The 16,777-nt window shown below is 44.5% G+C and overlaps 1 protein-coding gene across 2 annotated transcripts in view; it reads left to right on the top strand.

Moving 5' to 3' along the window:
• The window catches only part of tafa1 (TAFA chemokine like family member 1), a 343,101-nt gene that overhangs the window by 251,875 nt on the left and 74,449 nt on the right, over positions 1 to 16,777 (top strand). For both annotated transcript variants that reach the window (XM_012961982.3, XM_018089386.2), the window contains exon 4: positions 12,523 to 12,663. In XM_012961982.3, the coding sequence (XP_012817436.2) occupies positions 12,523 to 12,663 (141 nt within the window). The remainder of the gene's footprint in view (positions 1 to 12,522; positions 12,664 to 16,777) is intronic.

Raw genomic sequence — 16,777 nt, 5'->3', positions numbered from 1 at the left:
TCCTACACTCACTCACCCCCGGGCTGGCCTGTCCTACACTCACTCACCCCCGGTCTGGCCAGTCCTACACTCACCCCCGGTCTGGCGTGTCCTAAACTCACTCACCCCCGGTCTGGCCTGTCCTACACTCACTCACCCCCGGTCTGGCCAGTCCTACACTCACTCACCCCCGGTCTGGCCAGTCCTACACTCACTCGCCCCCGGCCTGGCCAGTCCTACACTCACTCGCCCCCGGTCTGGCCAGTCCTACACTCACTCGCCCCCGGTCTGGCCAGTCCTACACTCACTCGCCCCCGGCCTGGCCAGTCCTACACTCACTCACCCCCGGTCTGGCCAGTCCTACACTCACTCACCCCCGGTCTGGCCAGTCCTACACTCACTCACCCCCGGTCTGGCCAGCCCTACACTCACTCACCCCCGGTCTGGCCTGTCCTACACTCACTCACCCCCGGTCTGGCCTGTCCTACACTCACTCACCCCCGGCCTGGCCAGTCCTACACTCACTCACCCCCGGTCTGGCCAGTCCTACACTCACTTACCCCCGGTCTGGCCAGTCCTACACTCACTCACCCCCGGTCTGACCTGTCCTACACTCACTCACCCCCGGTCTGACCTGTCCTACACTCACTCACCCCCGGTCTGGCCTGTCCTACACTCAGTCACCCCCGGTCTGGCCTGTCCTACACTCACTCACCCCCGGTCTGGCCTGTCCTACACTCACTCACCCCCGGTCTGGCCAGTCCTACACTCACTCACCCCCGGTCTGGCCTGTCCTACACTCACTCACCCCCGGTCTGGCCTGTCCTACACTCACTCACCCCCAGTCTGACCTGTCCTACACTCACTCACCCCCGGTCTGACCTGTCCTACACTCACTTACCCCGGTCTGGCCAGTCCTACACTCACTCACCCCCGTTCAGGCATATAGGTGTTCCATCTCCCACCCTATGCCCATCCCCTACCCCAACCAGAACCAGGACCCAATTGCTTTTTAAATTAGCACAAACTAGTACGTATTTGCACTCCATAGTGCTCTTGCACTTGCATCTTGGTTCAGAGTAAATGACCCCCAGTGCATTATCTGCCTAAAGGTGGCCATACACGCTAAGATCCGCTCGCTTGGCCAGGTCACATCAACGAGTCAATGCAGTCCCCCATCCGACTAAATCTTTTAACCCGCCCGATCTATATCTGGCCCGACTTCAGGCCAGATGTTGGTCGGGCAGGCCCCTTGTTCCTGCCCCTACACGGGCCGATTAGCTGCCGAATCTTTTCAAGGGACCCATGTCAGCAGCTACAATCGGCCCGTGTATGGCCATCTTAAGGAAGGAGTCTCAAGAAATTTCCACAGCTACAAAGATGAACCCCACAACGGATGGGGACTTTATAAGGTGCAACATTTTCTCCAGGGCAAGTAACCAGTGTGACCTTGATAGAAGAGCGCTGTCAATGCTGCCTCCTGATTGGTTACTAAATCTGGGACAAACGTTGTACCTATTGTGACCTTGTATTTACCATTCGCTACCTTGGCATTCAGCAAGATGAGAACGACTCCAACTGACTTTCTCAACCCGTCTCACCCTTCAGCCTTTCTTACTGCAACTTCTAGAGCAGAATGCTTTATAGCCACTCAGCGAGACACAGAAGAGCAGAAAGAGCTGGGGAAGAATACATTTTTATTTTTTGTTTCCCCCGTATTTTAACAAATAATGCACATAGAACAGCAGTTTAGCTATTATAAATCTCGTTGCGGGGGCACATCTGAAGCACAATGTTGCACGCTACGTGATGCGGAGTATGGGGTGGCATTAATAAACACTTATAATTGAACCATTTTTCAGAGCTACAATATGGTTCAATTAAATTAAACAGTTTCGGAATTACATTTTCTCATACGCCGTTAGAGTTATGTACATTGTCTATCTATGTTAACTCTAATGTTACACTGAATTACCGCATTGTGCAAATGATGATCGCTGGGGCGCATTAGTTTCGCAGGAAAGATTGATAATATCCCTGCCTCCATGAATAGGCCATAAAGAAAGGCAAAGTCCTCCATCTCCGGCTCGCGCTCATTTGTTTTCTACCAGCAAATGTGATTTCTCTGGTCAATAAAATATTGTCAAAATGTACAACTTATTAGGGGGCATTTGCTAAAACCCCGGACACAAGTGATAGAGGTGGAAAAGCATGTCTCTTTGTGCTCATTTAATAAGCAATATAGTTTGGGGGTCTAAATTACACTGTTTACATAGCAAATAATTCCCTCTGCCATTTAACCCTTTATTCTTGAACCAACAAATGTATTTGTAGCTGTAATATTGGTGTGTAGGCGCCATCTCAGTGCATTGTGCCTGAGTCTGAGCTTTCAGCCAGCGCTACACATTAGAACTGCTTTCAGCTAACCTATTGTTTCTCCTACTCCCATGTAACTGGAGGAGTCCCAAGCCGGACTTGGATTTCTTACTATTGAGTGCTATTCTGATACCTACTGGGAGCTGCTATCTTGCTCCCTTCCCATTGTTCTGCTGATCGGCTGCTGGGGGGAGGGGGGGGATATCACTCCAACTTGCAGCGCAGCAGTAAAGTGTGCCTGAGTCTGAGCTTTCAGCCAGCGCTACACATTAGAACTGCTTTCAGCTAACCTATTGTTTCTCCTACTCCCATGTAACTGGAGGAGTCCCAAGCCGGACTTGGATTTCTTACTATTGAGTGCTATTCTGATACCTACTGGGAGCTGCTATCTTGCTCCCTTCCCATTGTTCTACTGATCGGCTGCTGGGGGTGAGGGGGGGATATCACTACAACTTGCAGCACAGCAGTAAAGTGTGCCTGAGTCTGAGCTTTCAGCCAGCGCTACACATTAGAACTGCTTTCAGCTAACCTATTGTTTCTCCTACTCCCATGTAACTGGAGGAGTCCCAAGCCGGACTTGGATTTCTAAGCAATCGACCATGTTTTCCCACAATGCAAAGCTTTTTTTCCATCATAATTCCAGCATTATTATGCCAGCAACAACCTGCTGCTAGGCACCAATAGATCCAATAGATACCCCAATATAAGTCAACACTGTTGGGCTTATTTATCGCTACATTAGGGATGTAGCGAACCTCAAAAAAAATATTTGCGAACCCCATAGACTTCAATGGGAAGGCGAACTTTACAACCTAGAAAAGCCATGGACAGTGGCATGCAGGAGGAGGATCAAGGGCAAAAATGTCTCTGAAAAATACGTTGTTGACACAGGGTTGCGTAAAACCGCAAAGGCAGCTGGCAGACCTAGCGGAAATACGCGGCTTTTTTTACGAACTTACGAACACCCGATGTTCGCGCGAATTAGTTCGCCGGTGAACAGTTCTTTACATCTCTAGTATGTATGTATGTATGTATGTATATCTTTATTTATAAAGTGCTACTTATATACGCAGCGCTGTACAGTAGAATACATTAATACAAACAGGGGGTTATTAAGATAATAATAGATAAATACACAGTATAACAATAAATACAGACAAGATACAGTTGCAAAGACACAAGAGGATGAGCTTACAATCTATATGGGATGCCTTTCCACTATGATGATGATTTTTTTTACCGTTAACTTGGTACAATAAGGGTCAGATTTATCAATATATGAGTTTAGCGCTTAATACATTTGATTCATTCCTATGGGATTCTTAGAAGCTTATTTATCAATGGGTGAAAGCTAGAGTTCACCAACTGCTCAATAAGCTTTTAAAAAGCGGATAAATGGAACGTGGGTGAGCTTTTATGTATTAAGCGCTAAACTCCCATATTGATAAATCTGACCCTATTTGTCCCATAAAACCTACAAGTCGAATAAACTTTCTGTTCTGTTCTGTAGCATTTCTCCCAGACAATAAATATTTCATGAATGGCTTCACCTTGGCTTTCTGTTATCATTCACAGATACAGCCCCATGTATTGTAATAAACACCACAATACGATAGACTCCAATTTGCAGATATTTGGTGATTATTTCCCCCGAGCACATTGTACGCAGCCAATGACCTTCAAGCTCACATTAGAGATGATCTTAAAAAAACGAAATTCGGAATTAAGAATGCGACGTGTTCTGGGCCACAGCAGGGCTGGACTTTTATATCTGTATATTGTCAATGTAGCATGAAACTACCTGGCAACTAAATGAATGGAGTCTATACGGCTTTCTGCAGCTAACGGTTAAGATACAGTAAAATATATGTGTTACCCCTATTTGGCTATAAAATAGTCAAACCCAGGCTAGAATAGGTTAGAGCATGGGGTACATGCAACTCTTTTAGACAGGATGGGCCTACGCTATATGCAAGAGACCTGGGTGTAGTGTAACTACAACTCACTGTAGCTGTGCCGTGCAGATTTGGCAAAGATGGACGCCAGAAGGTTCTTGCAGTTTAACTATAGCACAGATCTATTGTCAGATATAAATACAGATGCAGGGTTAGATCAAATACTCACAAACAGATGTTTTATGACAGTAGTACTCTGAGGACAACAAGAGAGGGTGCACACTGGTTTATCCCACCTCCTTTAGAGTCTGGGCAGGGTAAATGCACCTGGGAAGCTTGGCACCCCTATGGAAGCAGTTAGGATCGATAACTTTGTCCTCAGGTTGATAACCCTTAGCTTTAAGAGTCCTACAGCCGACTGTAGAACAGGGTTGAGATACAGCCTGTCTCCTGTGTCTTAAACCGTGGCCCTATGCTGAGGCAACAGTGCCGGTATGGAAGGTACTTCCAGCTACTTTCCTTGGTGGAGCCGAAACTGCTCTTGCTTCCTTCCCTCTCTGTCTCACTCTCCTAGAGCGTGCTCTTACAAGAGTAACTATCTAACTGGTCCTCGTTCATGGGGTCCCTGTCCCCGACTTCTCTATATCAGATGGTGACTCTAGGGCAATAATGGCTTTACTGGGGCCCTGTTGATCCCACACTCTGTTCCTGAGACACAGAGGCAGCCAGGAGGAAGCCACACCCTCCTGCTAAACACTAGCTCCCGCCCCAGGGGCCCTGCAGGTGCCTGAGGAAAAATGTTGCCGGTGTCCCGGCAGCCCAGTCCGACCCTGACCTGAGCAATTAGTAGAGTAAAAGTAAGCTTTCTGCCATTGATTAACTCTTATTTATCTCCTGGATAGTGTGTGAAATGAATCAATGTTAATAATGCCTGCAGTCAAAGTGTTTATTCTGACAAGCTACTCCAGAATGTGCCAAACTGCCTAAATGAACGACTGCCCTTTCTCTTTATTAAATCACTTCAATTGTGGATCAACCTTGCCGGCGCATTTACAAAATATCAAAATTAATCCACTTTCACTTCAGAAAACATATGATAAAGCCCAGCAGCTGTGCCTAACATATGTTACAGATTAGTTAGTCCCCAAACTTGACCTGGAAACTGTACTAATATACAGTCCAATCATTAATGATGCACTGCGGGGAACTGCCAAGTCACACTGAGCCCCAGCACTGCCCCTTGATTGCAAAGTCACCAACAGCCGGATCTTCTTTTCCTGGATTGTCTAATAATTAAACATTTACAGTCACAACAACTGTGTTATAGCATTGTCTATATGTTGGGTTATGATATATTATTCATGCCATGAATGAATAAAAAGATGTCTCTAGATCAGAGCTGTCCAACTGGAGGCCCACGGGCGGGATGGGGCCCTTCAAAGGATTTCTGAGTTTGTGTAAAGGCTCCATAGATTTATATTTATGACATTGTGATTTTAATTATATCTGGCCCTCTAGTATTCTGTATGAGAAATACTTAGCCCACTACGTGTAATAAGTTGGACAGCGCTGCTCTAGATATTTTGTCTTTGATGCATCTGAAACATAAAGTAGTGCGATATAACGTTATGGTTATAAGCACCATATGCTTCTAAATGGTCCGGTTTATTTAAGTACTGTATTCCTAATTCTTTGCAGCCTTTAGAACAGCCTAAATTCAAGGCACTGAAAATGAATGGCCTATATTGACTTCTAATATCCTTATCATTCACAGTAGGGGGTACATTATCCCTTATAATACATGAGTGATACTCAGAGTTCCCTGTATAACTCAGCCTGCAGCCTTGTGCCTTTATATGGGCACAGAACCCCTCAGTGACTGCTAATATCCTTATCATTCACAGTAGGGGGTACATTATCCCTTATAATACATGAGTGATACTCAGAGTTCCCTGTATAACTCAGCCTGCAGCCTTGTGCCTTTATATGGGGGGCACAGAACCCCTCAGTGACTGCTAATATCCTTATCATTTACAGTAGGGGGTACATTATCCCTTATAATACATGAGTGATACTCAGAGTTCCCTGTATAACTCAGCCTGCAGCCTTGTGCCTTTATATGGGGGGCACAGAACCCCTCAGTGACTGCTAATATCCTTATCATTCACAGTAGGGGGTACATTATCCCTTATAATACATGAGTGATACTCAGAGTTCCCTGTATAACTCAGCCTGCAGCCTTGTGCCTTTATATGGGCACAGAACCCCTCAGTGACTGCTAATATCCTTATCATTTACAGTAGGGGGTACATTATCCCTTATAATACATGAGTGATACTCAGAGTTCCCTGTATAACTCAGCCTGCAGCCTTGTGCCTTTATATGGACACAGAACCCCTCAGTGACTGCTAATATCCTTATCATTTACAGTAGGGGGTACATTATCCCTTATAATACATGAGTGATACTCAGAGTTCCCTGTATAAATCAGCCTGCAGCCGTGTGCCTTTATATGGGCACAGAACCCCTCAGTGACTTCTAATATCCTTATCATTTATAGTAGGGGCACACTATAACACATCTGTAAAGTATATTTATTATTTATACCCTCCTCCCCCACACACAGTTTGATTTATACAACTCAGTGCATGTAACTGCCCCCCTCATTCTTTATATCTAATAAAGTCAGTGAGCTGAGCTGTGTGTGGTTTATACAATTTATACTCCATATTATACAAACAAAAAGCTACTGCTGGCACCTACAGTGACTAATTAAACATAAATCCCATAACTCACTGCATAAGAAATTTCCGAGCCATGAGAATTCCAGCCACACAAATTGCATTTGGATACGTGGTAAATCATCGAGATGTCCTTAATTTGTTAAATTATGTTAAGCACAAAGCTGTATGTTAAACATGTAACTATTAGTCTTCATTATATTTGGGGGGGGGTTTATCATGGCCAATCTGAAATTTCATATATATGTATATATTTATTTATTTAGCACTACTTATACATGCAGAGCTGTACATTCAGATGCTACGAGATGGGCAACGATACCATAATGCAATATTAATAAGAGCAAAAATACCAATTAGCTTTCTATTAAGGCACAAGCACGGTGATCTCTTCCCCACTGAGCTTACAATCTAAGTGGTTGGGTAATTTAAAGACAAATATGATTCCCACACCTTGTGTCTCAACCCTTTCTCCTTGTAGATTGTAAGCTCTTTTGGGCAGGGCTCTCTTCCCCTCCTGTATCGGTTATTGATTGCTTTATATGTTACTCTGTATGCCCAATGTATGAAACCCACTTATTGTACAGCGCTGCGGGATATGTTGGCGCTTTATAAATAAATGTTAATAATAATAATACAGGTATCGGACCACTTATCCGGAAACCCATTATCCAGAAAGCTCCGAATTACGGAAAGCCCATCTCCCATAGACTCCATATTAATCAAATAATGCAAAATTTTAAAACTGATTACCTTTTTCTCTGTAATAATAAAACAGTGTCTTCTAATTGATCCCAACTAAGATATAAATAATCCTTATTGAATGCCAAACAATCCTATTGGGGTTAATTATTGTTTTATTGATTTTTTTAGTAGAGATCCAAATTACGGAAAGACCCATTATCCGGAATACCCTTGGTCCCGAGCATTCTGGATAAGGGGTCCTATACCTTTACTAATTATATGTGTTACAGTTTACAGAGGTGAAGGTATTGCCTTATGAGCGCAAAGTCTGAATTAGATGCTATGCCAGTGCTAAAAGCAGAATTCTCTAAATTTAGTTCTGTAGAGATTAAAGGAGAACTATCTCCTTCAGTGATGGAATCGCAAGATAGAAAGGTTTAAGGTGGGAAAAAGCAGAGAAAGTAGGTGATGTGACAAGGTGGAGGCTCTGAGAGGAAAAGGAAGGGAAGAGATGTGGAAAAGATGTAGGAGAGATTTTCAGAAGAACTAAAGGCTTTGGAAAGTCATGATAAGGACTCATGCCGGGAATCCATAATAAGGTTTTTTACAGTAGAGGTACTGTCTCTTTAAGATGAGAGGAGGAGGATTCTAGCAGTGGAGTTTCAAGCAGACTGAACTGGGGAGAGATGGGAGTTTGGGAGGCCAAGTAGTAGCAAGTTACAGTAATCTAGGGGAGAAAGGATAAGGGCATGAATGAGCATCTCAGCTGTTGTTTGTGAGTAAAAGGGATGGATTGTGCCAGTGTTGCTTATGAAAAATGAGAGGTTTTGACCGTGGTGTCAACATGGTCAGAGAAGGAGAATTAGGAACCAAGGGATACCCGGGGCAGTAGGCTGAAGTAATAGGATTCCCCAAGCAGCAGTCAAGGATGACGGGGTTAATGAGCATTAATATTACTATCTTAGCAGCTATAGATCGGTTACCTTAGCCTTATGTCTGACCTGCCTGATATGTCCGTCTGTGTATGGGATTAGCATCTGTGTCTGGATCTGAGTTAAACTAATAGACATAAGGGCTCCTCCATTGCAAAATAGGATAAAATGGGTGCAAACATTGTAGGTTTTCCACCGGGACAGGGCTGGAACTAAGGGGGTTAGGGGTAGTAATGAGGGGGCACAATTCTAAGGAAGGATCACGTGTCCCATCAACCTTCAAGGGGGGAAAGATAGAGTGAGGGAGACCAGTGGGGGGGATATATGAAGAAGTGAGGGGTCGGCCAGTGAGAAACCAAGCAAATAAAGAGGTTGGGGTTACCTAGCAACCATCTAGGCATGAGTGTATGCAGAGGGGGTGATGCACAAGTGGGCATGGGGCAGCATGGTGGGGCACTGGGCCCCTCAGTATTGCCTTGGGAACCAGTTTGAATGGGACCATGTATTCAATGGGTATAGAGAGCAAAGGGCCAGTCTTTCCCCATAACTGAGACTTTCCATTCCCTTTACCAGCTTAGTTGCCCAGGTAGCACAAGGGCAAGTCTACTAGATTGTATGCACAGGCTAGGGAGTGCAAAGGCCTTGGTGCAATCGTTACATACATGAGCCCTAAGGGACTTCACTATAACAAATGAGTCCTTGGGGTACTGTACCATGAACCTGATACAGAGATGCCCCTCTGATGACCGACATGTGTTACATTTAAACAGAAACCACATGTCACTGCCCCAATCATTATATATATAGACAGAATAAATATTTAATTATATTTTCCCTTTAATTCTGTCACAATGGAAGGTTTCCTGCATCCACTTTAGTTTTGCTCTCTGAGAATCCTGACAGTGTGACCTTTTATGTTCTTGAACTTTTGCCATTTCTGCTGTGAACCAATGCTCTGGGAATGTAAAGGCTTTATCTGCCGTTTGGCATTTGGTGATAAACCCATTTCCCAGCCCGGAAAGGCCCAAGGGTGATCAGTCTTTGTTTTATGCTTTCATTATGTTGTTATTTTGATACCATCATTAGTCAAACAACTGCTGGGAACCTGTATTTGGAATGTACAGGAACGGCGCTTCCATGTTATAGGAAAGAGAATTAAATAGATAAACTGATAAAAAAAAGATATTCTTCATTTCTTAAGAAGATAAATTGCAAAGAAACACAGTTTCATCAATGGGGACACTGTGATTAAAGAATAAACTTGTTATTACTTGTATTTTATCATAATTGTTGCATTGGGAAAGCCTATTAATTTCTAACTTTGCTGTTCTGAATGTTGGCCATTTATTGACCATTGTATGGGGATGAAAAAGTAGCCCTTCTCCCTACTGACTTGAGCAGACTCCCACTACCTGGCCTTCAGGCTGGGCCCCCTTAGCCCATAACAAGGTTACAGATATATAGAAACATTGGGGTAACAGTCACCCCGCTATAGTTCCAGGGGTACCCAGGGCACAAATAAGCACTCACCCCAAATCCCCCCTAACTGGCCTTCAGGCTGGGCCCCCTTAGCCCATAACAAGGTTACAGATATATAGAAACATTGGGGTAACAGTCACCCTGCTATAGTTCCAGGGGTACCCAGGGCACAAATACTCACCCCAAATCCCCCCCTAACTGGCCTTCAGGCTGGGCCCCCTTAGCCCATAACAAGGTTACAGATATATAGAAACATTGGGGTAACAGTCACCCCGCTATAGTTCCAGGGGTACCCAGGGCACAAATAAGCACTCACCCCAAATCCCCCCCTAACTGGCCTTCAGGCTGGGCCCCCTTAGCCCATAACAAGGTTACAGATATATAGAAACATTGGGGTAACAGTCACCCCGCTATAGTTCCAGGGGTACCCAGGGCACAAATAAGCACTCACCCCAAATCCCCCCCTAACTGGCCTTCAGGCTGGGCCCCCTTAGCCCATAACAAGGTTACAGATATATAGAAACATTGGGGTAACAGTCACCCCGCTATAGTTCCAGGGGTACCCAGGGCACAAATACTCACCCCAAATCCCCCCCTAACTGGCCTTCAGGCTGGGCCCCCTTAGCCCATAACAAGGTTACAGATATATAGAAACATTGGGGTAACAGTCACCCCGCTATAGTTCCAGGGGTACCCAGGGCACAAATAAGCACTCACCCCAAATCCCCCCCTAACTGGCCTTCAGGCTGGGCCACCTTAGCCCATAACAAGGTTACAGATATATAGAAACATTGGGGTAACAGTCACCCCGCTATAGTTCCAGGGGTACTCAGGGCACAAATAAGCACTCACCCCAAATCCCCCCCTAACTGGCCTTCAGGCTGGGCCCCCTTAGCCCATAACAAGGTTACAGATATATAGAAACATTGGGGTAACAGTCACCCTGCTATAGTTCCAGGGGTACTCAGGGCAAAAATAAGCACTCACCCCAAATCCCCCCCTAACTGGCCTTCATGCTGGGCCCCCTTAGCCCATAACAAGGTTACAGATATATAGAAACATTGGGGTAACAGTCACCCCGCTATAGTTCCAGGGGTACCCAGGGCACAAATAAGCACTCACCCCAAATCCCCCCCTAACTGGCCTTCAGGCTGGGCCCCCTTAGCCCATAACAAGGTTACAGATATATAGAAACATTGGGGTAACAGTCACCCCGCTATAGTTCCAGGGGTACCCAGGGCACAAATAAGCACTCACCCCAAATCTCCCCCCCCCCTAACTGGCCTTCAGGCTGGGCCCCCTTAGCCCATAACAAGGTTACAGATATATAGAAACATTGGGGTAACAGTCACCCCGCTATAGTTCCAGGGGTACCCAGGGCACAAATAAGCACTTACCCCAAATCCCCCCCTAACTGGCCTTCAGGCTGGGCCCCCTTAGCCCATAACAAGGTTACAGATATATAGAAACATTGGGGTAACAGTCACCCTGCTATAGTTCCAGGGGTACCCAGGGCACAAATAAGCACTCACCCCAAATCCCCCCCTAACTGGCCTTCAGGCTGGGCCCCCTTGGGGTAAAAGTCGTAATAGTTGGATTTGCTTCTATTCATATGTAAGAGATGGGGCAGTGATGTTGGGGGTCAGGCCGGGCTCATAGTCGGTGTTCCAGTTCATCCTATTGGTGGTTCAGTTGGGTTTAGGTCAGGGTTCTATTCAAGTCAGTCAGTTCTTTCACTTGTCTTTTCTTTGCCAACCTTTGCCACAATATAGGAATCACAGAATCACCATTGTTTGATGTAGTGGCATAAGGATGATTATGTACTTATTATGTTCTAATAATTAGAGAATCCATATACTGCCATAAAGTGTATATCTGTCAGCAAGAATTTCTCCATCTTACATCGAAGGAAAAAAATATAAAACTGAAATATACCGGCTCCTGTAATGTTTTTTAAAATGGAAATGTGAAATTTATAGGAATCATATTCTTTCTAGATGATCGTATCCCTTGTGGGGTTCCAGGCTATTGGCTCTTCAGATAAATAAACCATGATTTTCGCACTATAGAGCACAATATTGCGAAAGGTCGGACACATCTGAATTCCATTCACGTGCCAAAAGGCAACACCGGTTTCTATTAGTCCGAATGACTTATTGTGAGGAGGGACACCAAGGTAAAAAAAAAGACAATAAAATAATAAGTAAATAAAAGTCAAGCCAAGAGTGGAGAAACAGTACAGAGAGTATTATATTCTATATCAGGGAGTATTAGTTACTGTACATTCCATTATTCAGCAGTTTTTGGGTTTTAGGTTGAATATTCGGATGCATTTTCCTTGCACGGCGGCTGTGCCCAATCAGGAATATGAATGTGCCACCATTAGCGTTTCTCTCGTTTACTAACACCGGGCTCTTGTTCTTCGTGTCTCCCCAGAAGGTGGAACCTGTGAAGTTATAGCTGCGCACAGATGCTGCAATAAGAATCGCATCGAGGAACGCTCACAGACCGTGAAATGTTCTTGTCTTCCTGGAAAAGTGGCTGGAACGACACGGAACAGGCCCTCTTGTGTCGATGGCAAGTATTTGATCAACTTTGGTTGGATGGAGATGTTTCTCTGTATGCATTTATTTACTATGGGAGATAGCTCTTAGCACAAGTTGCCCCAGGCACTGGTCCGATTGCCATCTTGGAGTCAGGAAGGAATTTTTTCCCCTCTGTGGCAAATTAGAGAGGCTTCAGATGGGGTTTTTTGCCTTCCTCTGGATCAACTAGCAGTTAGGCAGGTTATATATAGGCATTATGGTTGAACTTGTGTCTTTTTTCAACCTAACTTACTATGTTACTATGTTACATTCACGCTGACTTTCTGAACTTACTGTACTCTTTATGGATTTTATTTGCTATGGCTCAAGCCTTGGGTTTGGGGCTAGGATTAGGTGAAGGCTTCCTCAGTTTTATAGGGCTCCTTTACCTCCAGGCACAACCGCTCCCCCCCCCCCCCCCATGGCATCAATAATTGGTTTTAGTTGCTGCACAATGAGGCTCAATTAGATTCATTTGTATTATTTAGCAGCACTGTGGAGCCGGCTTTCCAGCTGTTATTGTGCTCTTAATGGCAGCGTGGCAGCTGGAGAGCCAGAGGTAGGAAATCTCAGTGGAACAGAATATATTTCCCATATTATGATATATTTACTTTAGATAGCCACATGTGCTTTGTAATATAAAGGGAGCCCTCCTTTGGTCCTGGGGCTGGGTAAGCTTGGCAACCCCAACACTCCTTGCCATTACTTTCCTTTAAGGCTGATGCCACACCAGGCGTAGGGCTGATTTTTTCGGCAAGCGGAAAAACGCTTGCCGAAAATTCAGCCCTACGCCTGCTACTTGTGCCTGCACCCGAATGAATGGGATACGCTCGGGTGCAGGCACATGTAGCCGATATACGCACGAAAACGCGAGAGAATGCAAAGTCTCGCGTTTTCGTGCGTATATCGGCTACATGTGCCTGCACCCGAGCGTATCCCATTCATTCGGGTGCAGGCACAAGTAGCAGGCGTAGGGCTGAATTTTCGGCAAGCGTTTTTCCGCTTGCCGAAAAAATCAGCCCTACGCCTGGTGTGGCATCAGCCTAACAATCACTTTGTAAAATTCTGAATAAAAAATTCAGATCTTGGAATTTATTTGATCCAGAATGACTAGGCTCTAAGCCAGTGGTCCCCAACCTGTGGCCCATAAGCAACATGTTGCTCCCCAACCCCTTGGATGTTGCTCTCAGTGCCCCCAAACCAGGGAGTTATTTTTGAATTCCTGACTTGGGGGCAAGTTTTGGTTGAATAAAAACACAGTATAATGCCAAACAGAGCCTCCAGTAGGCTGCCGGCCCACATAGATACTACCTAAAAGCCAATCATAGCTCTTATTTTGCACCCCTGGAACTTTTTTCATGTTTCTGTTGCTCCCCATCTCTTTTTCCATTTGAATGTAGCTCCCAGGTAGAAAAGGCTGGGGATCCCTTCTCTAAGCAATTAGTCTGTGCTCTCACTATATCAATATATAAATCACAAGAGTCATGAATATCCCCTAAATTATATCCTTATAAACATTGCTTAGTGATGTCATCAGTTATAATCGGCGCTAAGTGATGTCATTTTAATCTTTTGACTTACTGAAACTTTTACCCCCTGTTGTAACATATTAGGATATTAATAGTCACCATGGGAAGCCTTGGGTGACTTAATTACCTTATATTTTACCCTAGTGGGTCTTTTATTCACTATTGTAGAACTATGTTTTCTTAAGACTTCTGCATAATTTTACTCCCTTTCTAATCAAACTTACTATAGCCAACGATCTATAATAATGTTTTGTGGGGTAAAATTCAGCCATTAGTATTTATCCATGAACCACCATGGAAACTTTATTCTTTAATTTAAGGGTTAAATTCCCCCCTGTATCACATGGGTCTTTCTCAAAGCAGGGCGACGTTTGAAAGGAGCATGGGTGTGGCTGGGCAATATATGGTTTTAAACTAGCCATTAGTCATGAGCGAATTTTTTCGCCAGACGTGGATTCGAAGCAAATTTCCTGCATTTTCTGCGAATTGTTCCGCGAAAATTTGCCACAGAAAAATTTGTTGCACATCAAAAAAAGTGGCGGTCGCATCAAATTGGACGTGGTCGTGTCATAATGGGTGCGGTCGCATAAAGAAAAAACACGTGCAACGCGCGGCTTTTTTTTTTACATGACTGCGCCCATTTAGACTCTTGACACAATCACAACTTTTTTGACACGCTACAAATTTTTCTGCTGCAAATTTTTAATGAACTTTCCCGAAATCATTCGCCAATGGCGAAATGCGGGAATTCGTTGCAAATCCATGCAATGAGCGAATTTTTTCGCCAGGCATGGATTTGCAATGAATTCCCTCATTTCCCCATTGGCGAGTTGTTTCACGAAACTTCTGTGAAAAAGGCACCACGGAAAAATTTTGGTGTGTTCGCGTCAAATTGGGCATGGACTCGTCAAAATTGGTCGCGGGCGCATCGCAATAGTGTGGGTGAGAGGAAAAAAAGACGCGCCTGACAAATGCGTTTTGAGAATTTTTTAGGACAGATTCGCTCAATTATTTCGCCAGGCATGGATTCACAGGGAGTTTCCGCATTTTGCCATTGGCGAATTGTTTTGCAAAAAACTGTGAAAATTCGTTGCGGAAACATTTTTGTTGCAGGTCAAATTGGGCATGGCCATGGCAAAAAAGGGTGCGGTCGTATCAAATTGGGCGTGGTCACGTAAAAAAGTTGCAGTCGTGTCTAAAAAGCGAGGGCAACAAAAAAATTGCATGACAAACGCGTTTCGCAAATTTTTTGCTGTTTGCAAATTTTCGTGCAGTTTCACAAATTTTATGGAGAAGCGAAATGGGACAGATTCGCTCATTACTAGTTGATGCAAACTGGGCAGACATCTATTGGGCAGGTTTAATAATGTACTGGCATACTACCCATGTACTCGCCTGATGGGCGGCCAAACTGGGCCCTTTGCTGGATCTGTAAATATAAGGCCAACTTAACGTGTATAGATCACGTATGGTTGGAAATCTCAAAATCTGAGTTAGGAAAGTTGGAAGGTAGGGCGGGACTCTCTTGTATTCCATCGCCAAAGCAGACAAAGCAGAAATCAATGTTTTATTGCAAGAGTTGGTTCACGGGGGGATTTATATCATTTGTGTAGCGCCGGGGTTTATTTTTGTTCATGTACTTGAGGCAGTAAATCATTGCAATGGTGTAATGGAAGAGTGGGCATAGCAACCATGGAAATACTGTATAACAGCCGGTCCTTCTTACCATCGCACCTCAAGTGCTGGTCCTACCGCAGACCTCAATCAGGGCCCAGTTTGAAACTGTCTCATAGAGGTATAAATTAAGTTTTGGATTGGTTCCTGGGGTCATTTCTTTGTGGTTGCTTAGCAACCATCCTTTATGATGCAGTCCTTTGTGTTTGGAGTATGACTTTATGGTTCTTGTGACTAACGCAGCGGCAGCGAGACTCCAACCATTCATCTTCTTTAGGAACACGTTAGTTCTCCCCCTCTCGATGCTGCCGAAATTCACCGTCGAAACCTCTGATTTTCAGATGTCTTTTATGGAAGGAAATGATTGGTTATTAGTATTGAAGTGCATGGAAAGAATACTTTTTAATTGTCATTTAGTTGCTTTGAAATACAATTCCTTTTCTCATTAGGTGTCTGTTTTTTTTTTCCCACCCACTGTAGATGGTGCTGATTGCTATAATTGTCTATAGAGATTACTTTTATTTTTTTTAAAAACAACTATAAATTCAATTTCCAGCCATTTTTATAAATACAAATATGTGGAATGGTCTGTGAACAAAAGAATCAAAAGAATTGATACCCTCCTACTCTAATGTCTAAAGGTGGCCATACACGTAATGATCCGCTCGCCTGGCGAGATCGCCAAGTGGGCGGATCTTCTCCCGATATCCCCCACCTACGGGGGGGCGATATCGGGGGAATTTAAGCTAATTCGGTCATTTTGCCCTGGGGCCAAACAATCGAATTATAACGTCTGTAATGGGCGCAGTTGGTTGAGGGTCCACATCAACGAGCCAATGTGGTCCCAGATCCGACTGAATTTTCTAACCTGCCCGATCGATTTCTGGACAATTTCAGGCCAGA

Source organism: Xenopus tropicalis, chromosome 4 (genome assembly GCF_000004195.4).
Source record: "Xenopus tropicalis strain Nigerian chromosome 4, UCB_Xtro_10.0, whole genome shotgun sequence".
Classification (NCBI taxonomy): domain Eukaryota; kingdom Metazoa; phylum Chordata; class Amphibia; order Anura; family Pipidae; genus Xenopus; species Xenopus tropicalis.
This window is presented reverse-complemented; position numbering and strand designations above follow the sequence as displayed.